The following is a 27,874-nucleotide window of genomic DNA, read 5'->3' on the forward strand; positions in this document are numbered from 1 at the left end:
ACTGCTGAGGTCATCGGTCCCTAAGCTTAAACTAATTTAAGCTAAGGACAACACACACATCCATGCCCGAGGGAGGACTCGAACCTCCGACGGGGGGAGCCGCGCGAACTGTGGCAAGGCGCCCTAGACAGCACGGCTACCCCGCGGGGCCACGATCAAGTAACATAGCTCGATGGAACTTGGACCGCACATAAAAAGAAATACTGCAGCGTAGTATTGAAGGTAACTGAAAGAACTAGGCAATGTGACGAACAGAAATGACACTTTTATTCAAAAACAATAATGACACCGAAATCACCAAGATTTATAATGGTCCTCTGGACGTTATAAAATTCGTCACATGGTTCTTAATAGGACGTGTGATGAACTTCTGGCAGATTACAACTGGGTGCCGGACCGAGACTCGATCCGGAGACCTATGCCGTACGCGGGCAGGTGATCTACCATCTGAGCTACCCAAGCACGACTCACGCCCTGTCCTCACAGCTTTAATTCTGCCAGTACCTCGTCTCCTACCTTCCAAACCTCACAGAAGCTCTCCTGCCAACCTTGCAGAACTAGCACTCCTGGGAGAAAGGATGGCTTAGTCACAGCCTGAGGGATGTTTCCAGAAAGGCAAAGGTCCCGAGTTCGAGTCTCGGTCCGTCACACAGTTTTAATCTGCCAGGAAGTTTCGTATCAGTGCACACTCCGTAGCAGACTGTAGATCTCATTTAGGGTGTGTGATCACCACGGATAGTAATGCGTGCTCTGCAACGCGCAATTAAGTAGGCTGATAAAGAGTTCTTGCGGTAGAGCGCTCCATTCCTCCACCGGCGCGGTAACCCACACCTATTCGACGGTATTTACGACGAGGGAACGGTCAGGCCTGTCCGTTCGCCGAATATCTTCTCTGTCCAACAGCTGCTGCGCCTACGCTGTTCACCGAGCGAGGTGGCGCAGTGGTTAGCACACTGGACTCGCATTCGGGAGGACGACGGTTCAATCCCGTCTACGGCCATCCTGATTTAGGTTTTCCGCGATTTCCCTAATGGTTTCAGGCAAATGCCGGGATGGTTCCTTTGAAAGGGCACGCCCGCTTTCCTTCCCAATCTTTCATTAACCCGAGCTTGCGCTCCGTCTCTAATGACCTCGTTGTCGACGGGACGTTAAACACTAACCACCACCACCACCTACGCTGTTCGGTGTGGTAGCGCATTGTCATCCACAAAAATTAAGCCGGTGGCGAATGCACTCCTTAAAGGAAGCACACGGGGAAGAGTACAGCGTCACGATAACGTTGATCTCTTAGTGTACCGTGTTTTCAAAGATTTGGAGGACATTACCCCTATGCAACAGTACTACTCTCCACACCATAATACCGGCCCACCAAAACGGTCATTTTCGACAGTGTTCTTGGTTGCATTATGTGTCCCCATCCCTCACTGTAAGAAGGTACGTCCAGAATCACTACTCAGACAGAATCTGTTCTCAACTTGGAAGATAAAGCGACCCTACTCCTTGTTTATCCAGTCTGTATGCTCGTGGCCCCATCGCAAAAGGTGCCGCAGACGTGCAGGTGTCAACGGAACACAATATACTGGTCGTCAGGCAAAGAGACTACCCACAAACAGTCGCCATGCCATTGTTCAGTTTAAGACTGCGTGCCTTGCAGTCCTCTTAAATAGGGTTGCAATTGCAACCACTACTTGACATGGGTCACTTCTTGCATGTTGCATAGTGTGGCTGTCATCCGCTGCTGTAGTTGACCTTGGTCGACCACCTCTCCTTCGCGCAGCAGTGCCTGTGGTTTGGAACGCTTCCCATGCACACGAAACAATGCTATGAGCAATACCAAACTCCTGAAACAAACACTAATATTTACTTCCGTTAATTTACTACCGAGTGAGGTAGCGTGGTGGTTAACGCAGTACGCGCTTTAGGTAGAAACGTAATTTAAATCCTTGTCCGGCTGTTCCGATTTACGTTTTCTGTGCTTTCTCTGAATCGCTCAAGGTGAATGTCGAGATGATTCCTTTGAAAATGAACGACTCGGTTCACTTCCCATTCCTGTTTCTAATGACTTCGTCATCGACGTAAGTTAAATCTTCCTCCCTTTTCCTTCGCTCAGACAACGGCCTTGCCGCAGTGGATACACCGGTTTCCGTCAGATCATCGAAGTTAAGCGCTGTCGGGCGTGGCTGGCACTTGGATGGGTGACCATCCGTACCACCATGCGCTGTTGCCATTTTTCGGGGTGGACTCAGCATCGTGATGCCAACTGAGGAGCTACTCGACCCAATAGTAGCGGCTCCGGTCAACGAAAACCATCATAACGACCGGGAGATCGGTGTGCTGACCACATGCCCCTCCTATCCGCATCATCATCTGATGATGACACGGCGGTCGGGTGGTCCCGATGGGACACTTGTAGCCTGCAGACGGAGTGCTTTTCCTTCGCTCAGAGATGTAGGTTTCTTATTTCTCAAGCAATGACATTTAACTATCTATACGTTAGGGGCCATCAGAAAGTTTCCGTTCGAAAGCCGTACATTCCAGTATCCGTATGTGAATAAGGTAAATAGCCCTGAGTATTGAGGCAATCATCCCACCGACGCACCAGGTTGAAAATACCCGTTTGGTAAAACAGCGTGAAGAAGTCCGTAACAGCTTGCTGCACGTCCTCGTCCGACAGGAATCGTCAACCCTTCAAAATCTTTCTTTAAGGGACCGAAGTCGTGACAGTCGCATGGGGAGAAGTCAGGGTATTGGGCGAGTGCTCGGGTGTCTCCCCTTTGAGCTGGTGTAACTTCTGTGTTACGACATTTGCGATATGGGGACGTGCGTTATTACGAAGCAGCAGCATCCCTTGTAGGGCACCATTCCACACCGATGCTTTTCGACAGGCTTGCTGCCAAACACACATTCTTCATTCTCCGATGGGTTTCTATCGGTGTTTGTCCTTCGGCAGCCATGAAAAGAATAACAGCACGTTGCTCCTGTTATGACGTATTTGGTAATAATGTCGCCATAGTTCACGTTTCCGCATTTACCCGCATACACGTCGGAAATACACGAATGCCACATTAATACCTTGTCTGTATGACGGTGCTTATACACCTGCATCGGAGTCGCGCTACGTTTCATATATGCTGCAGCAACGCTCTCAAACGCAAACTTTTTGGTTCACCTTTATATTTATCACTAGTACTCATGCTTATTATAGTGCTGTGTTCATTCAATATGCTTATTCGGAATCTAACGACTTATGTGTGTATACATTTTAAAAAGCAATACCAATAACCCCAAGTAAATTAAGCACGTGTTGTAAATGTTCCTCGGATGCCAAGAACTGATGGACAGATTGCGAGAAGCAAAAACGATATTTACTTAGGAAAGCATACCGGTGTACGAGGTACAGGCAAAGCGAAGATTGATCTTTTTGGACATCTTTACAGAATGAGTGCGGTCACTTAACAGCCTAGTATTTTACTATTTTTGGAAAAACAAATCTTGTGTGAAAAAAATAAAAATATCTTGAAAGTGACACTATTCAGGCATAGCACGCATAAAGTCGTTTAGCAATAAAGAAGGAACTTTAGAAGATTATATGTGGAGAAAAATATGAAATGTGGAACATTATGGACGGAAGGAGTTAAGCGAAACATAGGACGCAACAAACTGGACGAGGCGTTGAATTTGGGCGTGACCTTGAGAGGCCGAACTGGACTAAATAGTAGTAATAAGAATACTAATGACTGAGCAAAGGATAAAAGCACTTACGTAAAATGACTGGACAAAAGAATCATGGAGCAAAGAGATATAGCTGTTTTATTATGCAAGTTCCCGTAGAGGCTATATGGTTTTTAAAAGAAAGAAAATGATTTCTCTTAACGAGGGATGCGGGGGGAGGGGGAAATCTTACATTGCTACTAAACCATCGTGAAGCTTACTACTTCACTATTTATTTAAAGACAGTCACAATCTATAGGTCATACATTAGGTAATTACTGTTATTAGATCGCCAATGATATGTTACATACGAAATTAAGTACAAAATGTCAAGTTTTATACCCTACTGTTATCGTAAATTCTTCGAGAGCTTCGTTATCTAGAATTAAGAAATATTACAAATAATGGAAAAATGAAGTATGATTTTCGTCACCAAGGCCTTCATCAAGCGAAGAAGAATAAATCAGCAACAAAAGAGCAAAGAAGGACCAGCGACGCTGCTACTACCGTCACAGGTTCAAATCCTGCATCGGGCATGGATGTGTGTTATGTCCTTAGGTTGGTTAGGTTTAAGTAGTTCTAAGTCTAGGGGACAGATGACCTCATATGTTAACTCCCATAATGCTTAGAGCCATCTGAACCGCATTCAAGACGTAGAAAGTGTATCCATACAGTATGTCACGGTACCACAGAGAGCTTCTACGTATACAGTTTTAAAAAGGATGCATAAGGAGAAATAAGTTAAAAATTTGTGTGCATGTAGGCAATAAAAATAACAACACTGGCGGTAATAAAAGAATACAGGTATTACAGAAAGAGCAGTGAAAGATATGGAGTAAGAATAAAACCGTTATCCAAATTGGTTAATTGAAATATTGTGAAATCTGGCTGGAGCTTTTCAACGTTGTCTTTAGGTCCAGTTCCATAACACTTCAGTTATCCCGTAAGTGTAATAGATTAATAGCGAGTACAAAACCGTGTGTCCCATCTGCTGACATTTCGCCTACTGTATTATATAGACCGCCTGCTAACTTGAAAAAAAAAAAAAAGTGATTCACTAATCTTAATCTCTGTATCATGCGGCAAGCTTCTCCTCGCCTGAGCTGAAATGTTATCTCGGAGTGATGCATCACAAAGGTAAACACGAATAGCGGGATCTCGCGTTAGCCGACGCGTGAAACGTCAGCTGCATGCACTGCAGAACTAGGTCGTATTTTACAGTCTTCTTTACAGCAGACAACATCCTACAGGAAAACTGACTATAAACAAAGAGCATGAAGGAGATGAGTAAGCAGGTTTAGTACAAAATAATCAGATATAAATACTAATGACGACAAGTACTGTTTTGGTATAACAATCTTAGTGTTCAGTGATTTAAGCTAGCGTATTGTCCTGTAAAGAAACTCTAACAAAATTCCTAACAATTAATCGCAAGGATATAACAGCTAAACAACTAATCGTAAAATCTGCTGTTGTGTTACTTCAGTGCAGACTAATGCACGATGATAACGTACCCTTTTTCACATGTAATTTAGTAAATATGTACAGTCACAATTCGCACACGAAAGCTGATGAACACCATAAACCAATCGCGAGAAAAAAATTCCATGTATATTAACAAGTTAGCTCCTGCACTTTCATTAAGCACTTACGCAGGCGTAACCGAGCGACCCGGCCATCGACCGGTAAATCGCTCGTGTCGGCAAAAGTGCGATGACTTCATTAACACGGGTTCAAAGCTAACTAGCATGTTTCATACTTGTTTCTAAGCTAATACGTTTCGCACTCACACGAAAGCGTGAAGCTAAATTAATTAAAAATGTTCTGTGATCTGATACCTTATAGGGATTGTAATTACAAAATTAAAGCTTGCAGTAGGTGCGCTTCGATTTGAAAAATAATATTCACAGGGACCTTTTGTCGCAGAAGGAACCTAATTTTTTACCTCCCTTCATAACGGCCGATAACCGACCCAAAAGCGAGTATATTTATGATCGTTGGAAACAAATCACTGCAAGGCTGTCAAAGAACAAAATGTGCGTACGGTAAGACGACCAGGTGGGGAGCTGAGAGTGTTGAAAATCGATACGCCAGCTGACGCAAAACCTGACCAAGCTTCGCTGGCATTTGACAATAAGATGTGAAGATTTTTTTCTTGCAAGTACGTACTACTGCACGCCCCGCTCGGTTGTCGGTGCCATTGTTCGCCCCGCCCCCCCGCGAGCAAGCACACAATAACGAAGGAAGAGAGCGAGGAGACGTAGCTGAGAACGAAAATTAAAACACGAGAAGACGCGTGCAACGGCAGGTTAAGAAAAAGTTCTCAGTCTTGATAAACTTCATCGCAATCGTTATGTACGCTGGTGTCCTGTGGACAATAGTGAAGACATATAGCTCAACATGAATTTTAAAAAGTTGATTATAAGCAACAAACGCTGCTTCAGCGGATAACGATATCCTCTAAACAACTTGTTGAACGCAGTACCTTTCCCTTGGATACAGTTATGAAGCTCTATATTTTGACAGTTATTATTCAATGCCTTTCATATACAATTACTATAGAAAAAATGGAATATTTTCCATCATTAAACTGCTTGATGTCTACGCACTTCATTTGAACGAGATTCATCCATTATCTTATTTACGAACGTCGTTGTTGTTGGATGACTTTCACCTTCTGATACAACTGAATACCAATTTTCAAATGAAAGCACTGTGGCATCACCTGGTACAAAAATGGTAGCGGTAGGTGTAAGTACCGGCATTAAAAACGTCCGTTGACTATCGGTAACAACGGTTAATAAGTAACGTTAAACAGATATTACGTTCAGACACCGTTGCTAATATCGTAATGAGTCTTTAGTATCTGTTCAGTCAGAATATCGATTCGTGAACCTTACTACTACGCTACAAAAAATTATTATTTTAAATAGACTACGTGAATAACGACGCAGCACAAAGTGAACGGCAGTTTACATTTTTTTAAGCAATGAATGACGCTTTTGAATGACAGTTGCTAAATGCACATCGATAATTTACCCGTAATGTTTAAAGTCTTTGAAGCAGCCGAGCAACAAAAACAAGTTACGATCACGCCAACACCTGCAGTAACTATTAAGTGCTCAAAGGATTCAAGAGTTTTGAACATACCGGTAGACTTCATTAAAGCGAATTGGACGCAATCGAAGACTACACACGTAGCATCACTACTTCAGCAAATGTAAATCGTATTGCTTTTCTACAACAGGCTACCGACAATGTAAACACAGGCGATGTACCACGCAATGCAGTAAAACAGGCGCTTGAGGTGCCTGGCTTCACAAACGAACAGATCTGCTGCAGCAGCAGTCTCACATGCGCGCGCGAAATGTGCTATTGATCAAACAGGCGGTTACCTGGTCTATAGGGAGTCCGGACAGGTCGGACACCCAGCTGAAGAGCCGGCTCCCGTCATAGTATCCGTCATCCGAGTAAGACCACGCCATTACTGCACAGCTCCCCTCGCGCCACCAGTACTTCTGCTACTGCAAGCCAGGAACGTTTTGTGTGACTAGCGCGAGGGTGGGCGAGGAGGGGAGAAGGCGGCCGGGCCGCGTGGTGGGGGAAGGGCGGGGTTGGAATTTCTACAGCGCTGCGCTGTGCAGCGCCGAGCAGACATCAGTGTCCCTCGCGCCTCCGAGCTAGCGCGCAGCCCGCGCAGCTGCCGACGCACACGCGTGACTCATCGTTGCCAGACACACAGCCGAAGTAAGCCGTAATCGCGTACACTGACCACAGCACCAGAGATGACAAATGTCTGGGCCGAATCAACGATATTAATATCACTGACTGTGGCAGAAGAATATGATTGTCACAGTCTAAAAAACAGTCGCGACACTCCGTCTCGATTTTGTTTCCCACAGCTATAGCAGCGCCCCAAGCGGCCATAAAGCGACAACTGTAACACGATATCGGATGAGTGCGAATACTAACGTTTCTATTGATGTGCAACATAATTTTTACAATAGGGTGTCTATGCACTACCACGAAAAACGAAAATGACTTCAAAATGACAGCACATTTGTCAGTCTATAGTTTCCTAAGGGTCCTGGAAGGTACGGAACAGTGTAGCAGGACAGTTTATTTACGAGTCTCTTGTACCGTACAGCTATTTACCGAATAGTGTCGATTCCCTTTATAACAACAAATTGCTAGTGAACATCGGAAGATCAGACCTTGTACGGAAAGACATTGTATACCTACCCAACAAAGTGGAGTTTCTTTGGCTACACTGTCAACCAAATCAGTGAATTTGGAACTTAGGAAACCTATATGGAATGTAATACCTACATTATTTAAAGTACGAAATAAGCCACCACGGCTGTAGCTTGAGAGAAAACGACGCAGACATGATAATATTGTTGAAAGCAATACAACTGTTTCCCAACACAGAAAAAAACAAACCAACAATTGTTGCTAAATTTGGGCCAAAAACGGCAAGAATCTTCAACATATTCGCTTTTGAAGGAAAATTAATTACACTTACAAATATATTTATGTATTAGAAAGCCGAGTGGAGTGTAAGAATGGGTGAATCGTTAGACTCCGTAAGAAATGTTCAAGTGTCAACGAGAGTGCCTATGATAATAACAACAGGCAACAACACCCATATAAGCTTCGCATGCATGAAATGTATGTTTTTATTTTCTTGCTTTCTGTGGAGTGCGCTACACATATGCACATATTCGTAAGTATTTCATCGTGATGAATCAGTGTGATTCGGCTGGTTTTAGATGTATTCCTCGATAGTCCGTGTCTGTTGGTAGTTTAATAACGCATGGGACACACACAAAAACTGTTTCGTTGATTAAGTAGGCAATAATTACATACAAACATAATCCTTATGACACATGTGACTGCTTGCTCACCACTTGGAGCGCTAGTGTCGCTCCAGGTGTGAAACGGTAACAACTTTCTTAGAATGTTATCATGGAACGAGAAAACAAATGACGACTACTCTTGGATGGTCATTTCCCATTTCCATGGAGTAAGAATATTTCTGCACTGAGAATTCAGAGGAGCAGAACAGAATTTTTGTAGCCAATATACTGCCTCCAAATGTTACGTGCCTAAGATTCGGTGTCATGTTTGCCACAAACGCTCTGCAGATTCTAAATGTAACTATATCGCTAGTAGAGACAGATATTGTGGTGTCACCGCCAGACACCACACTTGCTAGGTGGTAGCTTTAAATCGGCCGCGGTCCATTAGTACATGTCGGACCCGCGTGTTGCCATTGTCAGTAATTGCAGACCGAGCGCCACCACACGGCAGGTCTAGAGAGACGTACTAGCACTCGCCCCAGTTGTACGGACGACTTTGCTAGCGACTACACTGACGAAGCCTTTCTCTCATTTGCCGAGGGATGGTTAGAATAGTCTTCAGCTAAGTCCATGGCTACGACCTAGCAAGGCGCCATTAACCATTTCTAGAGAGAGTCTCACTTGTATCATCAAGAATGCTGTATACAAATGATGGATTTAAGTTAAGTATTCCAGCAGCTACGTACTTTTATTTATAGCATTCATTACGTATCCTGTTTCAGACCTAACGCAAGCCTGCGTGAGTTGACGCGTGCATTTCGGCCTCCTCTATAAATTAGTGTGCGTTGCGTTGGCTAATCTGCCGATACAACAGATATCGTTTAAAAGTAGTGTGTATCACAGGTATCTTAGCAATTTTCATTCGATATCCGGAATGAATTTGGCTTATAGCTTTGACGAGATAAATGCAAGGGAACTTAGCTTGTTTTCAAGTGTCACTTTTCTTGTTCAGGGGGTTGGGGTTGGGGTTGGGTTGGGTTGTTTGGGGGAGGAGACCAGACAGCGAGGTCATCGGTCTCATCGGATTATGGAAGGACGGGGATGAAGTCGGCCGTGCCCTTTCAAAGGAACCATCCCGGCATTTGCCTGGAGCGATTTAGGGAAATCCCACTCACTAACGACATAAATCGTCTGGGTTTCCATAGCAACTCACAAATAATTTGCGGAGGTATATAATTTAGAGCAAGTAAGGGAACGACGGGAAACAGATAAAATTACGATCACAAATAATTGATCACAACGCGCGCCACTGGAGTCGTGTGATCGATTTACGATCGCACGTTCGATATGTATCGTTTGGACCCAGCGATGGCCGGACGCGGGATTGAACCGTCGCCCTCCCGAGTGCGCGTCCAGTGTGCTAGCCACTGCGCCACCACGCTCGGCCTTGTTACAGGAAAAGAAGGGAGAGTCACCTCTATTTTTAGGTATGATCTGACTGCTTAGTCTTCGTTTTAATAAATTATGCGGCAATGGTAAATGGCTTCCTAGTACGTGTTCCATAATGTATACAATTTGGAGCAAACATATAGTAAATAAGCTATTCATTACACAGTGAAATACGTTCAGGTCCAAATCCTTCTGTTTTTACTTTCTGACATCTGTGTTTAATCTATGCTCTCCGTAATAGAAACTAAAATATTAATCGCAAGTTCTCTTTCTCCACGTAGTAGTCCTTATAATACTACATCTTCCTGTTGCGACTACTTTAAAATAAACACAATGGTTTATCGACCTGCACAATCAGGATGTAGACTGTCGTATATAAATGTTATCTACAGGTGAAAATTGCTCGTGGTATGCATACATTCAATGGGTTGACTGCCAGCACACTCCCACACTACCGGATTTATCTAGGACTTGCCTCATAAATATATGGCAACACTTCCACGCAGATTGACCCTACAATTTTATGCCTTCACTAGCTGAGTCCCAGTGTATATGTATCTATGCCAATCTTCTGATAGTCCACCTTTTCCTTCCCCCTCTCTTTGCCCATCACCACCACAAATTTCTCTTTCCACATCCTCTCTGTCTCTCTCTCTCTGTCCATCTCCTGCTGTCCCTCTCTCTATCCATTTCCTCCTTCCCCATCTCTTTGTTCATCCCCTCCTCCCCCCTCTCTCTGTCAATCTGCTCCTTTCCCCTCTGTCTAACTCTCCTTCCCCCTCTATCTATCTCTTCCTCTCCCTCTTTCTTTTCATCTCCTTGTCCCCCCCCCTCTCTCTTCATCTCTTCCTCCCCATCCCTTATTATGTCCATTTCCTCCTTCCCCTCTGTGTGGTCATTCTTCCTCCCCCATCTTTCTGCCCATCTGCCCCTCCCGCTGTCTCCATCCATCTCCTCCTCTTTCCTTTCTCTGTCCATCTCCTCCTTTACCCTCTCTTTTCATTTACCCTTCACCTATCTCTTTCCATCTCCTCCTCCTCGTATTTGTGCCTTCCTCCTCCTTCCCCCTCACTGTCTGCTCATCTGCCCATGCTCCCTTCCCTCTCTATGTTATCCTACTCACCCCAATAGGAGGCTGATGGTTCTTATCCCTACAGTATTTCTTTCCATGTTGTAAATATTACGTAAACCAAATTTTTTTGAAATCGTTCCAGAGGTTTAGGATGAGCTTTTTACTCATGGCTTTCCTTGCGTAGCATAAACTTATGTCAGATATATTCCACATAATATTTAACAAATGCTACGCCTATCTAAATACACATTTCTCCTCTATGTCTAGCGAATTTTGCCCTGCAGCTTCATTTTCACACATGGAGCGGCAGTTCACATGCATCTCAGTGTTTATGGCGTCATATTTCCTGAATTGTGTACCCCACAGTAATACATTTTTGTCGGCACATTCAGCGACACATGTGTATACTGTATGCTAAAAGCGTTTCGAACAGAGTTAGTAGCAACGAAATAATAAAATTAAACGTTTTGCGCGATGTGCTAGTTTTTCACGCATTCAATATTCATGACGTCATAACTCCATCCTACTGTGATGTCATTTTTCTGGTACATTCAGTGGTATATGTGAATACTGTCTGCAAGATTTGTCACGCATATAGTTAGTAATAAAGAAGTAAGGAATTAAAACGTAATGCTCCATGTGGTAGTTATACTGTCTTCTTTATTAACAGCGAACATGTGTTAAGCGATTAACTTTCTTCCTTTCATCATTTTGTGGGGTCATCAGCGAGAAAAAATTTCGTAAAGATTTGCAATTATGTGTAAAGTTTGTTGCAAGTCTCCAAGTGCTCTCATTCTCAAATACTGGATATGTACACTAATTTTGGTTGAAATAAGTCCAGTGGTTTAGGAGGAGATGTGGAAAATACATGCATGCGTACATTCATATATACATACATACACTGATGGGAAAAAAATCGCAACACCAAAAAGTAATTAATGTGGAGTAATGAAATTATGGGAATACATTTGTTTAGGCAACATATGTAAGTGATTAACATTGCAAGACCACAGTCTGATTTAAGTGCGAGATAAGAAGCTGCAAATGTGAAATGCTAGTACATTAATAACTGGTGTAACCGCCAGAATGTTAAATGCTAGCACGCAAACTGCAATGCACAAGTACGTTTGGGCAGGATGGTTTGGATACATGGGTCCTTGGGATTACAAGTCACTGTGCCTTTTCTTAAAGATTTTCACTTATTTATTAGATGTCACAGAAAATACTTGTGTACATCTGTATTTGAACAATACAAAGCAGGAGTTAACGGGACCAAATCTTTAATAAATGTAGCAACTGCAGTTATACATCTTGACGTAATAAACTAGTAAAATTCCTCTGAAATCTTTGAACGGCTAATACCAGAACAATTTTCAAGTTAGACAGAACAAATGAACTTCCGAACCTTTATCAACAACAAGTATTTTAAGATCAAAGAACAAATGAATTAAAAACCTTAACACTAATGATTGTAGACCACTCCACTGACAATTACATAGAAAAAAAGAGTAGCAAAAATTGACTTGGTGAGAATTGTTTTATAAAATTTCAATTTCAATAACTGACAGAGTGACTCAATTCAAAATAACTGGCACTTTACCCATGTCGCTGTCTAAAATGCAGAGTCGTATCCTTCACGATCTGACCAGACCTAAACATCTTCACGCAATTACAGGATATGCAATTACCAAGTTACTTTTTAACAACCGCTAATGAAAATGGAGAGAGGCCCCTTGACCGTGGCGGTGGTACACCAGACTGAAGTCACATGGACAGGAAACTACGCTCGTGAGCTACGACCTGTGCCAGGACGCCTTACAATACAGATACACACAAGTTAACCGGCTCGCAGTGACAGGCGTGTGAACTGTAAATTAATTCAGTGGTATCAGTTTGGAAAACAGTAATGCACAATTTTACCAAGGTAACTAACGGCCGCAGTGACTGGTCGCAAAATCGTGAAACTAGAAAATTAGTCATTAAGTCGCTTCACTTTAAATGCGAGCTGAGTTCCTACTTAGCTTAGGGAAAATTTAAACTTCAGTAACAGTAAGCTTTGAGTGAGCAAGGAGTGGGAGCAGCATACATTGAAGTGCTCAGGAAAATCTACGAGAATTCTTCAGCTTATGTTAACATCGGCGAATCAACTCAAGAATTCCGCATCATGAGGGGTGTCAAGCAAGGCGACCCCATCTCCCCAAAACTGTTCTCTGCTGTATTGGAAATGGCTATGTCAAAGCTGAGCTGGGAAGGTAAGGGAATTAGAATTAACGGAAGAAGGCTTACCTACTTGAGATTTGCTGATGATATTGCCTTACTGGCCAAAGACTTCGCAGAGCTCCAAAACTTAGTTACAGATCTTGCATCGGAATGTCAGCTGGTTGGCTTGAACATGAACCTTTCCAAAACAAAAGTAATATCCAACAAATGGGTCCCAGCTGGAGATGTGAAAGTCAAGGACAGTCTACTAGAAGAGGTCAGTGAATATGTCTACCTTGGCCAGATTATAAATATGAAGGGAGCCATAAGACCAGAAATCTATCGACGCATCAAACTTGGTTGGCAAGCATTTGGGAAGAATTCAAAAGTATTCAGATCAAAAATGCCAGTAAATCTGAAGAAAGCAGTATTTGATCAATGCATTCTTCCTGTGATGACGTACGGATGCGAGACATGGACACTGAACTCATTCACAAAAGGGAAACTTAGGACAGCACAGAGAGCCATGGAGAGATCAATGCTGGGCTATACAAGAAAAGACAGGAAAAGGGCAGATGACATCCGGTCTGTGACTAAGGTTAATGACATCTTAGAGAGAGTAGGTTCCTTGAAATGGCAGTGGGCTGGCCACGTCGCAAGAAGAAAAGACAACAGATGGACGAAGCTAGTACTGGAGTGGAGTCCGAGAGAGCACCGGAGGCCTAGAGGAAGACCACCAGACAGATGGGACAAAGGCATCAAGAAGATCGCTGGTAACACCTGGCAGAGAACTGCCCAAGACCGTCCCACTTGGAGAAGACTTCTGAAAGCCTACCTGAATCCACGACTCGAAGAGGCCACATCATCTAATGATTGGATTGGCTGATGATGATGATGATGATGATGAACAGTAAGGTCGACCGTGCACCTTTTGCTCAAAGTTTTCGAAACATAATCCTCAAGACGGCACTTGAGTTAGTTTGTCTTGGCAGTGCAACTAAACAGGCCGCAACAATACTGTCTTAGTAGGAACCAGGAAACCTAACTGGAGCTCAGGCTTTGTGGATCAGTAGAAAGCCGACAAGATTTCGATGTTCAGTTTGACGCGGCCACCACTCCCAGGCGGCCTTCCCCGCGGTTTTTTTTTCCTCTCATTTTGTTCGTAATTGTTCGTAGGATATGCTCGGGGCGGACGTTCCATGATACCTGTTAAAGTTCATCGTTGATCCGCTCACTCAGTTTTCTTATACAGAGGGCAACTAACCCTCTGACTGAACACGCCGAGCTACCGTGCCGGCTCGTTCGGGCGTCGGCAGTGTTACTACTAGGGTGCACTTCCTCCGGCTACGACGGCAACAGTTCCATCCGTCTCAGCCCACGGCTCCAGCTCTCGCTGCCCTATCCCAGGAGGCTCACGTGTCCGGCTTGCAAGCCGCTCGACACACATCACCCACGGCTCTCTCCTTCTCTCTCTGCAGGATTCTGCTGTAACCAGCCCCGGTTCCGCGCTTGCGCACTGCATGAGAAGACGTTTTTACACCGCACCCTCTGACTAGGACTATTGATACTTTGAAAAATATCGGGAATGTGATATATCATTATTTAAAAAGGTATCATTATCGGCTCTCTATGAATCAAAAACTGTACTGATATATCGTAGTAAATGGTAATTTCCAAGAAAGATTGCCTATCGAAGTCGCTGGGTCCAAACCATACATATCGAATGCGCGATCGTAAATCGATCATGCGACTCTTGTGGCTAGCGTTATGAGTATGTTTACGTTGGTCACTACAGCAACGACTAAAGAAGAGCGTTACAAAAATACTTGTGATTGCAAAGGGGATGACTTACCTTACTCGTCGTCGGTGTTGTCATGTGAAAGTCCATTACGATGGTCTGGATGGATAATTTGGAAGAGTCGAACCATCCGCAACGAAATTGCAACGGTATTTCAGCATCAAAACTGTTCTTGCGAAGTTTTACACACTTCGCACCACCACAGTCTACACAATCCCTTCTTTCCTCGTCCGGTAGTACTCCATATTTGCGACAAAAAGTCGAAGAATTTTCTACGCTGGATAAACGTGGAATTAGAGTCTTCCATGTGAGAGAATCGGCCGACGAAACGTCAAGAACACCAGACATCCCACTCACTAACGACACAAATCGTCTGGGTTTCCATAGGAAGTCACAAATAATTTGCGGAGGTATGTAATTTAGAGCAAGTAAGGGAACGACGGGAAACAGATAAAAATTACGATCACAAATAATTGATCACAACGCCCGCCACCGGAGTCGTGTGATCGATTTACGATCGCACGTTCAATATGTATCGTTTGGACCCAGCGACTTCGATAGGCGATCGTTCTTGGAAATTATCCGATAAATCGCCAGAAAAATTATCGACATACCTGCCCATAAAAATATCGGCTGGATATTGTAAATATACCGTCGGTTTTAGAGCTGTGTATTTAGGTATTCATTCATTCATTTATTATTAGCCGGCCGGAGTGGCCGAGCGGTTAAAGGCGCTACAGTCTGGAACCGCACGACCGCTACGGTCGCAGGTTTGAATCCTGCCTCGGGCATGGATGTGTGTGATGTCCTTAGGTTAGTTAGGTTTAAGTAGTTCTAAGTTCTAGGGGACTTATGACCACAGCAGTTGAGTCCCATAGTGCTCAGAGCCATTTGAACCATTTATTATTAGATATTTAGTACATCTACAAGCCAGCAGCCTGCCTATCCCTCTTAGAGCAAAAATTGAAAGGAAAATGATGCATGTTAACACTTAGCGATAACCAATTTTGCTAACAATGGTAACTGCTTATTAGTGGCACAATAAAAAGTGTCCGATGAGTCCGTCGTTCGTTTTCGTCACATAGCGGATTTGCCTGGAACACTTCATGTTGACTTCCCTGATTTTTCATTTCTGCCAACTCCAGCGACATAGCAGTTGTAGTATCAAAATTGCCTGGTGAAGCTAAACGTTGCAGTTTCTGTTGGTAGTGCCGAGTTTTGTTCATCATTTTCAGCACCTGGTTTTGAAGAATGCCGATGCAAAGAAATAGCACACTAGTTGCGTTAAAAAAATTTGCTAACGCAACTGGTGTGCTATTTCTTCACACTGGAATACTTGTTATTCCGTACAAACCGCCACCCGCCAGTGCAATCTGACTTCTCCTTTTGTGCCACATGTACTTGCTTCAAAGTGAAAGATTGGACGTGATGAAAGCTCAAAAAGTAGTAAGACTCCTTCACAAAGTGAAAGTAAAATTATGTTCTACCACAATTTCAAAAGAATAACTTTAAATATTTACCGAAAATTGTGAAAAAATATAAAATAAAAATACTGGCAATCTAATTTGAATTTTCATGTCGATATATCGATTATGGGAGAAAAACACAGCAGAAATGTATCGATATTTCTTATAAAAGATATCGATGTATAGTCATTATATCAACTGGCCTACCTCTGACCACTGTCAGCCGCTCTAAAGACTCTAAGCGGCGTTGACAATCGATAGGTTGGCAAAGACCTAATCACAACCGTGCTTCCATTGTGTAGTATAGGTAGCAGATTTCAGTTTGTGGGATGGAGTTCCATGCCTGTTGCTCTTGGTCTGTCGATACCGGGACGGTTAATCCTAGCGCCACTCTTATTTAACTGGTGCGAAATCTGAACAGATATCTGCTGTCAGATGTAGAAATACGCCTACCAACTTTCATTAATATCACACAACTCAATCTTTGTGTTGTAATTTTTTTCCGTCTGTGTACATAACAACTCTCCACCATTCTACCTCTGTCCTTCATTTTCAAGTGAAAGTGTAAACACCTCGTAATTTTATATAATCAGTTCACAAGGCGAACAAATCATTCTATGCCTATTTGGCAGCCGGCCGGTGTGGCCTAGCGGTTCTAGGCGCTTCAGTCTGGGAATCGCGCTGCAGCGACGGTCACAGGTTCGAATGCTGCCTCGGGCATGCATGTGTGTGATGTCCTTAGGTTAATTAGGTTTAAGTAGTTCTAAGTTCTAGAGGACTGTTGACCTCAGATGTTAAGTCCCATAGTGCTCACTGCCATTTGAAGCCTATTTGGCAACTACTCTCCATGAGAGGAGCTTCAGTCTTGGGAAGAAACGTTTCAGTGAATCTTAGCCAGTGGAAGCAACAGTGGTTACCAAAAATGCAAGTACGCAGATGGTATTAATGTGGGACGAACATGAAAGTACACAAATGGAACCAAAGTGGGATGAATAAATTCTCTCATGTCTGCTGTATAAAATTTTGACTTTTGTTTTCTTTTCAGCCAGTAATACAGAGTAAGTCGAAATGAGCTACGAGATAAGATCTGTACCATCAAAAGGTATAGGAACGCTACAGATCTATAACGGAGACTGTAACTGTCGTGCAAAAATGTATCTGTAGCTGTTGATCCCAAAGCGCCACTTCGAAAAACTCGGTGAACGTCCGAGATGCACATCAGCAGCCACCAGCTCATGTTCAGAAACAGTTATCGATGTGCTGTTTTTCTGACACACTTTGCGAGTAACTTCAAATTCCACAGCATTATTCTGTCAGAAACCCTCTCTAAATACTTTAAACAGACGCGTTACACATCTTGTAAAGAAATTTGTGGCTGAAAAACATTTACCATTAAGCTACACTACTCGCCATTAAAATTGCTACACCAAGAAGATGGCGTGCTACAGACGCGAAATTTAACCGACAGAAAGAAGATGCTGTGATATGCAAATGATTAGCTTTTCAGGGCATTCACACATGGTTGGCGCCGGTGGCGACACCTACAACGTGCTGACATGAGAAAACTTTCCAACCGATTTCTCATACACAAACAGCAGTTGACCGGCGTTGTCTGGTGAAACGTTGTTGTGATGCCTCGTGTAAGGAGGAGGAATGCGTATCATCACGTTTCCGACTTTGATAAAGGTCGGATTGTAGCCTATCGCGATTGCGGTTTATGGAATCGCGACATGGCTGCTCGCTTTGGTCGAGATCCAATGACTGTTAGCAGAATATGAAATCAGTGGGTTCAGGAGGGTAATACGGAACGCCGTGCTGGATCCCAATGGCCTCGTATCACTAGCAGTCGAGATGACAGGCATCTTATCCACATGGCTGTAACGGATCGTGCAGCCACGTCTCGATCCCTGAGTCAACAGATGGGGACGTTTGCAAGACCACAACCATCTGCACGAACAGTTCGACGACGCTTGCGGCAGCATGGACTATCAGCTCGGAGACCATGGCTGCAGTTACCCTTGACGCTGCATCACAGACAGGAGCGCCTGCCGTAGTGTACTCAACGACGAACCTTGGTGCACGAATGGTAAAACGTCATTTTTCCGGATGAATACAGGTTCTGTTTACAGCATGATGATGGTCGCATCCGTGTTTGGCGACATCGCGGTGAACGCACATTGGAAGCGTGTATTCGTCATCACCATACTGGCGTATCACCCGGTGTGATGGTACCGGATGCCATTGGTTACACGTTTCGGTCACCTGTTGTTCGCATTGACGGCACTTTGAACAGTGGACGTTACATTTCAGATGTGTTACGACCCGTGGTTCTACCCTTCATTCGATTCCTGCGAAACTCTACATTTCAGCAGGATAATGCACGACCTCATGTTGCAGGTCCTGTACGGGCCTTTCTGGATTCAGAAAACGTTCCACTGCTGCCCTGGCCAGCACATTCTCCAGATCTCTCAATAACTGAAAACGTCTGGTCAATGGTGGCCGAGCAACTGGCTCGTCACAATACGCCAGTCACTACTCTCGATGAACTGTGGTATCGTGTTGAAGCTGCATGGGCAGCTGTACCTGTACACGCCATCCAAGCTCTGTTTGACGCAATGCCCAGGCGTATCAAGGCCGTTATTACGGCCAGAGGTGGTTGTTCTGGGTACTGATTTGTCAGGATCTATGCACCCAAATTGCGTGAAAATGTAATCACATGTCAGTTCCAGTATAATATATTTGTGCAATGGATACCCATTTATCATCTGTTTTTCTTCTTGGTGCAGAAATTTTAATGGCCGGTTGTGTATATACAGACTGCTACTCGGAATCAAGTGTAACATTCAAATTTCAGATTAATTTAATATTTATTTTCTGAGACATTGTAATAGTGAAACAGCGGTCTCAAGTATATCAACAACATTCCTAAAAACAGTCTTGATCGCATAAGTATTTTATTTAAATTGGTGATAGGTTTCGATCTATTGTACTTAAGTCATCTTCAGAACTTGTACTCCATAATAATGACGGGAGCTGGTCAGGCTGAGCATACTGCTCTAGAGAGATGTAATCGATGATCTAAGCCCAATAGATTGAAACCAGTCACCTAATAAAAATGTAATATTTATGCAATCAAGACAGTTTTTAGCAAAATACAATTTGTCTTTCTGATGGATTTTCTGTATATTTTGTAACGACGTGAGAAGTGCAAGGTGTATCATTCAATTCCTTAACAGCGTACCTATTCTCATCAGAAATGGTTCAAATGGCTCTAAGCACTATGGGACTTAACATATGAGGTCATCAGTCCCCTAGACTTAGATCTCTTAAACCTAACCTAAGGACGTCACACACATCCATACCTGAGGCAAGATTCGATCCAGCGACCGCAGCAGCAGCAGCAACGCGGTTCCGGACTGAAGCGCCTAGAATCACTCGGCCACAGCGGCCGGTTTTTCCCAGCAGCACTAGGTCTGTGGTTCATTGTTACATACTATGGAGGTAAATATTTTCATGAAGCTGGCGCACGATTGTTAAGAGTATAAGTGCGCTTGAGAGCTGCCGTGCTGCCTGTGCGAGGATACATCAATTAAGACATCTTTGTTGGAATATTAACACTGGAATGCTTTGTTGTTTTTGCAGAGCCATAGCCGATGCCCGAGTTTACTATTAGTAGTAATACAAAAATAATACCTTTCTTCTCTAACCTTTGTTTAAGAAATCGCTGGCGCAGATTGTACCTGCATCAGATGATTCTTTCGATTATACACTAGTAGCTTATATTCCAAACAACAATATGTTAAATTAATGCTCCCGATTCGCCTTTATTAGTCCATTTACTGCATTTATGAGAGTAACCAACAACAACACGTGAGATACAAACTTTACCTATCGCCTGGATGGGAATTCAGCTCCATCCAACGGCCAGATAGTCTTTTTCCATATCGTACCTCACCTTTACCAGTTCGAGTTTGGTTGAATTTATTGCTCGCTGTCACTTCTTCCCAATGCCCCTTCTTGGTGAAACGTTTGACTCCCTAGAAAATATACACACTTGGTATTTGCTTCAGTTTTCATCGCCAAACAAAGAGAGGGAAACAGACAAATAAGGTATAAAATTGAGTACATGAGATCTAGTTTCGCAAAATCCGGTTTAATCGCTTGAAAGTAATCAGGATAGTTTAGAAAAACTTAATTAGTGATTTCAGGGAACATTTTCGTTCGAATTTTCATAGCGAAACTAAAGGTGCGAAATGAGAAACTGACTAGTGTGGTGTTGTGTCAGGTCTTGTGTTCCCAAAAGAGATTTAACTGCATGAAAATTATCAGGATGATTAAGAAGAAAATTTGAAAATAAAAACAATGCGCAGAGGTCAATATTCTGTGGAATGATCTGTCTCAAAGTGAGAATTAACGTAGGTAAGAGAAACATCTGACGTGACTTTGACTGAAACCCAAAATCATGTACAGCTAGTGAGGTGGCGATCCAGAATTTAAAGTTCAATGTTTAACTTAGAATTTTAAAGAGGACTTTGTCTGATGGGTTTGTAGACCGTGCCGTATGCTATTGTAAGGCGTTGACATGTTTCTATCTTAAAATTCTCAATCGGTATCTGATTTGCTCTACAGGATTTCGAGCATCATTCAAAGACGTCTTAACTGTCTCTCTAATCTGTTTTATTTCTTACTTTTAGACAGATTATTTCATCAAATATTTTTTAATTTTTTTATTTCCCGGTATTAGTGATGGGTTCCTTTTAATCTTTCGCCTTTTAATCTCGCCCCTCAATATACAGTCAGAATAATGTAGATCATCCCTGACTACGTTCACTGGCTGATCCTCTAGGGCCTAGGCGATTGTAGATCCCGGAAGTCAGTTTCCAGTATCTGATGACTGGGGTTCGGATTTTCCGTAATCCGTCTAAATGGTTTGTGGCGGTAGACTTCTATGCTGACTTAAGGAGAAGCTCATTTCACATGAATTCGCTGTAACAGCCCTTATATGTAATCTGAGCAGTAACGGAATTGGAAAGAATCGTTTTGTTTAAACAATGTCCAAATTCGGACAATTTCTATAGCGAACTGTGGTTTCAGATCACATAAAAACGCCGTTACATATTAGAGAGAGAAAACTGAGCTAAGCATTTTCATAATAATAATAATAATCAATGAAATGGAGTAACACAGAACTAGAAGCACTCAATACACTTACACGATCACAGTACCACAAATATAGAATACATCACATACATTCAGCAACAGAAAGATTCACATTAAGCAGAAAGGATGGAGGAAGGGGATTTACCGATATAAAAAACCTACATAATAATAATAATAATCAATGAAATGGAGTAACACAGAACTAGAAGCACTCAATACACTTACACGATCACAGTACCACAAATATAGAATACATCACATACATTCATCAACAGAAAGATTCACATTAAGCAGAAAGGAAGGAGGAAGGGGATTTATCGATATAAATACCTTCATCATGGACAGGTAGACAATTTAAGAAAATTCTTTATAGAACGAGCAGAAACTAGCAAAATACACAAAGCAATCACTCACATAAATACATCGGCTACACCATTGCAATTTCATAACCACTTCCACAGCCACTTAGATCACATAACATCAACAGATACAAAGAAAGTAAATTGGAAAAAGAAAACAATACATGGCAAGCACCCGTATCATCTAACACAGCCACACATCGATCAAGACGCATCCAACACATGGCTAAGAAAAGGCAATATATACATGAGACGGAAGGATTCATGATTGAAATACAGGATCAAACAATAAGCACCAGATATTACAGCAAGCATATTATTAAAGATCCCAATATCACAACAGATAAATGCAGACTTTGCAAACAACAAATAGAAACAGTAGATCACATCACAAGCGGATGTGCAATACTAGCAAATACAGAATGCACCAGAAGACATGACAATGTAGCAAAAATAATACATCAACAACTTGCCATACAACATAAAATAATAAAACAACACGTTCCCACATACAAGTATGCACCACAAAATGTACTGGAGAATGATGAATACAAATTATACTGGAACAGAACCATTATAACAGATAAAACAACACCACGTAACAAACCTGACGTCATACTCACCAATAAAAAGAAGAAATTAACACAACTAATCGAAATATCCAACCCAATACAAAACAGGAGAAAAAATTGAAAAATAGATCCAAGTGGCTGAGGAAGTCAAGGACATGTGGCATCAGGATAAAGTTGACATTATACCAATTATACTATCAACTACAGGAGTCATACCACACAATATCCACCAGTACATCAACGCAATACAGCTGCATCCAAACGTATATATACAACTACAGATCTGTAATTATTGATACATGTTCAATTACCCGAAAGTTCCTAAATGCAATGTAACATATACTGTACAGTGAAAAGGAAGTCACGCTTGATCAAGGTTCGCGTCACTTTCCATTTTTAACCAGACATAATGTCTGAGAAAGGAAAGAAATAATACTACTACTACTACTAATAATAATACTGTCATTATTAAACACTCCTCCCTCTCAACTCCATTAAAGAACGGGACATGAAATATTTCTCAATGATTAATTGGCTTGGTTAAAATAATTCTATGACCACGAAATTTAAAATTATACGAGTGCGTGCTTCAATTTCTGTTCGCACTTGTACATCGTATTTCGTCAGATAAAAAATCGCAAGTTCATGTGACAAATTTAACTAATTATTATCATAATGGGATGGCCACAATGGCGGCTAAACACATCGCGACCAGACCAGCTAATTCTGGTTACAAAAAGTCACCGATTCTTCCACCAGATGAGTTGTTAAAATGTAATATTGAGATTGAATACAACCACAATACAATAGATTTGATTTCAAGTAATAATTCAACTAATAATAAACTTAGATGGTCCACATATGTTTTTACAGACACAACCAAGAAAAGATAACAAGAGAAGAATCAAAAGAGCAAGATGAAAGAAACCACGAAAAATTGACATAAGTAAGAGCATTACCCCCATTCAATAAAGCATCCTTGTCCTTCCAAATTAAGCTATGGCAGACTATGAAATAAAAAAAAATATCAATGAGACTTACAAAAAGTGCTTCCCGTCAAATATGCTGCGACTGCTGGCGCATCTGATTCTCTCTCTCTCATTACAGCTCCTTTTATACACGATTGTCATGCGCAGTCACTGACGTTTTGCTGTCCAGCGGCATCTGTCGGACATTTTGTGAACTTTTTTTTTTTTGTTCTAATAAAACCCCATATCATTCCAAGCACGTGTGTCAATATTTACCTCTCTATCTGCATTATTCCGTGTTTTATTAAGCTTTCAAATTTATATTGACTTTTTGATCACCCGGTACAACACACTTTTGAGCAGTTGCATCACACACACTTTTCCTCTCTCTAATAATGTACTGCTGAGCCCAAGAATAGCTGAAAATGCATGAACTGCTAAGCTTCTCTCTAACATAGTGACACCACCTGATAATGTATGAACCGTTAAGTCTCTCCTTGACATTATAAATTTGGACTGTTGAGTTTCACCTCATGTAAAATGTTCTTATTCTCAACAATATAGCTCCATCTTGAGTGTAAAATCCATCTCTGGGTGTAGTCTTTTGCTTTTACACCTATAATGCAGTGGATGAGGTTGTTAGTTCTGAGAATTCTCTGCATAAAACTATATGTATGTTGAGAGGTGCTTTGTTGACATTTGTGGCGTGACATGTAGTATTTTGCTACAGCTTTACTGTTCCAGAGTCATTTTTTGCAAGAACTGTTGAGGCTCTGTTTCACTCTCTGACATTGCCTCAGCTAAACTGTTAAGTTTCCTCCCGTGTAAAAATGTGCTAAGTCTTTTCACTATCACAATAAAAAAAGCTGTGAACCCTCATATCATGAGCTGTTCTACTAGATATGTATGTATCTTGTGCATGGACAGCTATTTGCTTAAACTTGAGATACAGTTTGTCTTTGAGCTTCTGTCCGTAGATAAACGTTTTCCATTACTCCTTATGTCTGGAATGCCTCTTTATCTACATTACTGCACGTGTAAAGAATTTCAGTTGCCATTTGTACTTTGTTAATATTAACTGTATATTTTATTCAACATGTATGAAACAAGTTTACAGACCTATATACTGATTTACTCTCGCTTCAGTGAATTTAGTTTGACATAGTAAGATACACAAGTTATATATATATATATATACACTACTGGAAATGGAAAAAAGAACACATTGACACCGGTGTGTCAGACCCACCATACTTGCTCCGGACACTGCGAGAGGGCTGTACAAGCAATAATCACACGCACGGCACAGCGGACACACCAGGAACCGCGGTGTTGGCCGTCGAATGGCGCTAGCTGCGCAGCATTTGTGCACCGCCGCCGTCAGTGTCAGCCAGTTTGCCGTGGCATACGGAGCTCCATCGCAGTCTTTAACACTGGTAGCATGCCGCGACAGCGTGGACGTGAACCGTATGTGCAGTTGACGGACTTTGAGCGAGGGCGTATAGTGGGCATGCGGGAGGCCTGGTGGACGTACCGCCGAATTGCTCAACACGTGGGGCGTGAGGTCTCCACAGTACATCGATGTTGTCGCCAGTGGTCGGCGGAAGGTGCACATGCCCGTCGACCTGGGACCGGACCGCAGCGACGCACGGATGCACGCCAAGACCGTAGGATCCTACGCAGTGCCGTAGGGGACCGCACCGCCACTTCCCAGCAAATTAGGGACACTGTTGCTCCTGGGGTATCGGCGAGGACCATTCGCAACCGTCTTCATGAAGCTGGGCTACGGTCCCGCACACCGTCAGGCCGTCTTCCGCTCACGCCCCAACATCGTGCAGTCCGCCTCCAGTGGTGTCGCGACAGGCGTGAATGGAGGGACGAATGGAGACGTGTCGTCTTCAGCGATGAGAGTCGCTTCTGCCTTGGTGCCAATGATGGTCGTATGCGTGTTTGGCACCGTGCAGGTGAGCGCCACAATCAGGACTGCATACGACCGAGGCACACAGGGCCAACACCCGGCATCATGGTGTGGGGAGCGATCTCCTACACTGGCCGTACACCACTGGTGATCGTCGAGGGGACACTGAATAGTGCACGGTACATCCAAACCGTCATCGAACCCATCGTTCTACCATTCCTAGACCGGCAAGGGAACTTGCTGTTCCAACAGGGCAATGCACGTCCGCATGTATCCCGTGCCACCCAACGTGCTCTAGAAGGTGTAAGTCAACTACCGTGGCCAGCAAGATCTCCGGATCTGTCCCCCATTGAGCATGTTTGGGACTGGATGAAGCGTCGTCTCACGCGGTCTGCACGTCCAGCACGAACGCTGGTCCAACTAAGGCGCCAGGTGGAAATGGCATGGCAAGCCGTTCCACAGGACTACATCCAGCATCTCTACGATCGTCTCCATGGGTGAATAGCAGCCTGCATTGCTGCGAAAGGTGGATATGCACTGTACTAGTGCCGACATTGTGCATGCTCTGTTGCCTGTGTCTATGTGCCTGTGGTTCTGTCAGTGTGATCATGTGATGTATCTGACCCCAGGAATGTGTCAATAAAGTTTCCCCTTCCTGGGACAATGAATTCACGGTGTTCTTACTTCAATTTCCAGGAGTATATATATATATATATATATATATATATATATATATATATATATATGTGTGTGTGTGTGTGTGTGTGTGTGTGTGTGTGGTGTCACCGCCAGACACCACACTTGCTAGGTGGTAGCTTTAAATCGGCCGCGGTCCATTAGTACATGTCGGACCCGCGTGTCGCCAGTGTCAGTAATTGAAGACCGAGCGCCACCACACGGCAGGTCTAGAGAGACGTACTAGCACTCGCCCCAGTTGTACGACGACTTTGCTAGCGACTACACTGACGAAGCCTTTCTCTCATTTGCCGATAGACAGTTAGAATAGCCTTCAGCTAAGTCCATGGCTACGACCTAGCAAGGCTCCATTAACCATTTCTATAGAGAGTCTCACTTGTATCATCAAGAACGCTGTATACAAATGATGGATTAAAAGTTAAGTATTCCAGCAGCTACGTACTTTTCTTTATAGCTTTCATTACGTATCCTGTTCCAGACCTCACGCCCGTCTGCGTTAGATTATAGCGTTCATTTCGACCTCCTCTATCTACAAGGTGTTGGCACATTTGCCAACACATCAATATATATATATATATATGCGCATAATTTTCTAGCAATATCAGAAAGTGATGATGCAGATACATCCTACATGCTGCATACTGAAGCACAGCACTCACCGAAATTCTTAGGAAAGGCTTCCACGGAAGTGTTGTGACGTTCAAGGTTTGTAAGAACAAATCAGACATGTCCAAATGATCTACACTAACACACGACATTCTTGATGGCTGAACTAGCACATATCAAGTTTCTAAACATAGATTCGTAAACGTCAGTACGCTGTGTGGTATTCTTGTTATTTTGTATTTTCACTGTTCCAGAACAGCACCAGCATGTACTGGAAGACAATCTAGTAACACTGCTGGCATTTGGACGTTGAAGATAGCAGTTACGCATTAAATTTTAACTTAATTGATACCATTCATAATCTGAAAGCACAACTTGCATGTCAATAAATTGTGGATTTTAAAAATTAACACTACATTTAACTCATGATATGAGGAGATACCTACAACTACACATCTATTGTCATTCGCATTTAACGTCTACACTGCACCGAATAACAGCACTTTCAGAGTCGTGTTAAACCATGGTTGGAGTTGGGTTGTTTGGGGAAGGAGACCAGACAGCGAGGTCATTAGTCTCATCGGATTAGGGAAGGATGGGGAAGGAAGTCGGCCGTGCCCTTTCAAAGGAACCATCCTGGCATTTGCCTGGAGCGATATAGGGAAATCACGGAAAACCTAAATCAGGATGCCCAGACGCGGGATTGAACAGTCGTCCTCCCGAATGCGAGTCCAGTGTCTAACCACTGCGCCACCTCGCTCGGTCTAAATCATGGTATTCGCTTGATGAGTGGAGTATAGAAGTTTCAGTTCCCTGTGCTACTATGCTATTTTGATGGCACCTCCAACATCACAGCCAACATGACCTGAGTTAAAATGACAGGAAACATGAAAAATTCAGGAGGCATACTCGTGCTTTAAACCATACTGAAAAATGACTTGGGAATTGTATCTTTCGAAATGACCATATCCGTAAAATCAGAGGAACCTGGCTCAAACCAAGGCTAACCTCCCAGTTGACTTTCGCGAATGAGCACGGAACTCACGGGAATTATGGTGGTAACGGAGTGAGACATTGTTGTAGCCTATTCCCGATGTT

The 27,874-nt window shown here is 42.9% G+C and overlaps 1 protein-coding gene and 1 pseudogene across 2 annotated transcripts in view; one reads left to right on the forward strand and one right to left on the reverse strand.

The window, feature by feature from the left end:
• The window catches only part of LOC126161739 (lysophospholipid acyltransferase 6), a 155,046-nt gene extending 147,816 nt beyond the window's left edge, over positions 1-7,230 (reverse strand). The window contains exon 1 of one of the 2 annotated variants that reach the window (XM_049917778.1): positions 7,107-7,230. Coding sequence is in view for 1 of the 2 variants with exons in the window: in XM_049917777.1 (XP_049773734.1) it covers positions 7,107-7,196 (90 nt within the window). In the remaining variant the exon portion in view is untranslated. The remainder of the gene's footprint in view (positions 1-7,106) is intronic. The other variant, XM_049917777.1, reaches the window with a different exon arrangement.
• LOC126163791 (5S ribosomal RNA) lies at positions 2,110-2,227 on the forward strand (annotated as a pseudogene).
• Positions 7,231-27,874: the final 20,644 nt, after the last annotated feature.

The sequence above is a fragment of the Schistocerca cancellata genome, chromosome 2, assembly GCF_023864275.1.
Source record: "Schistocerca cancellata isolate TAMUIC-IGC-003103 chromosome 2, iqSchCanc2.1, whole genome shotgun sequence".
NCBI classification, from domain to species: Eukaryota; Metazoa; Arthropoda; class Insecta; order Orthoptera; family Acrididae; genus Schistocerca; species Schistocerca cancellata.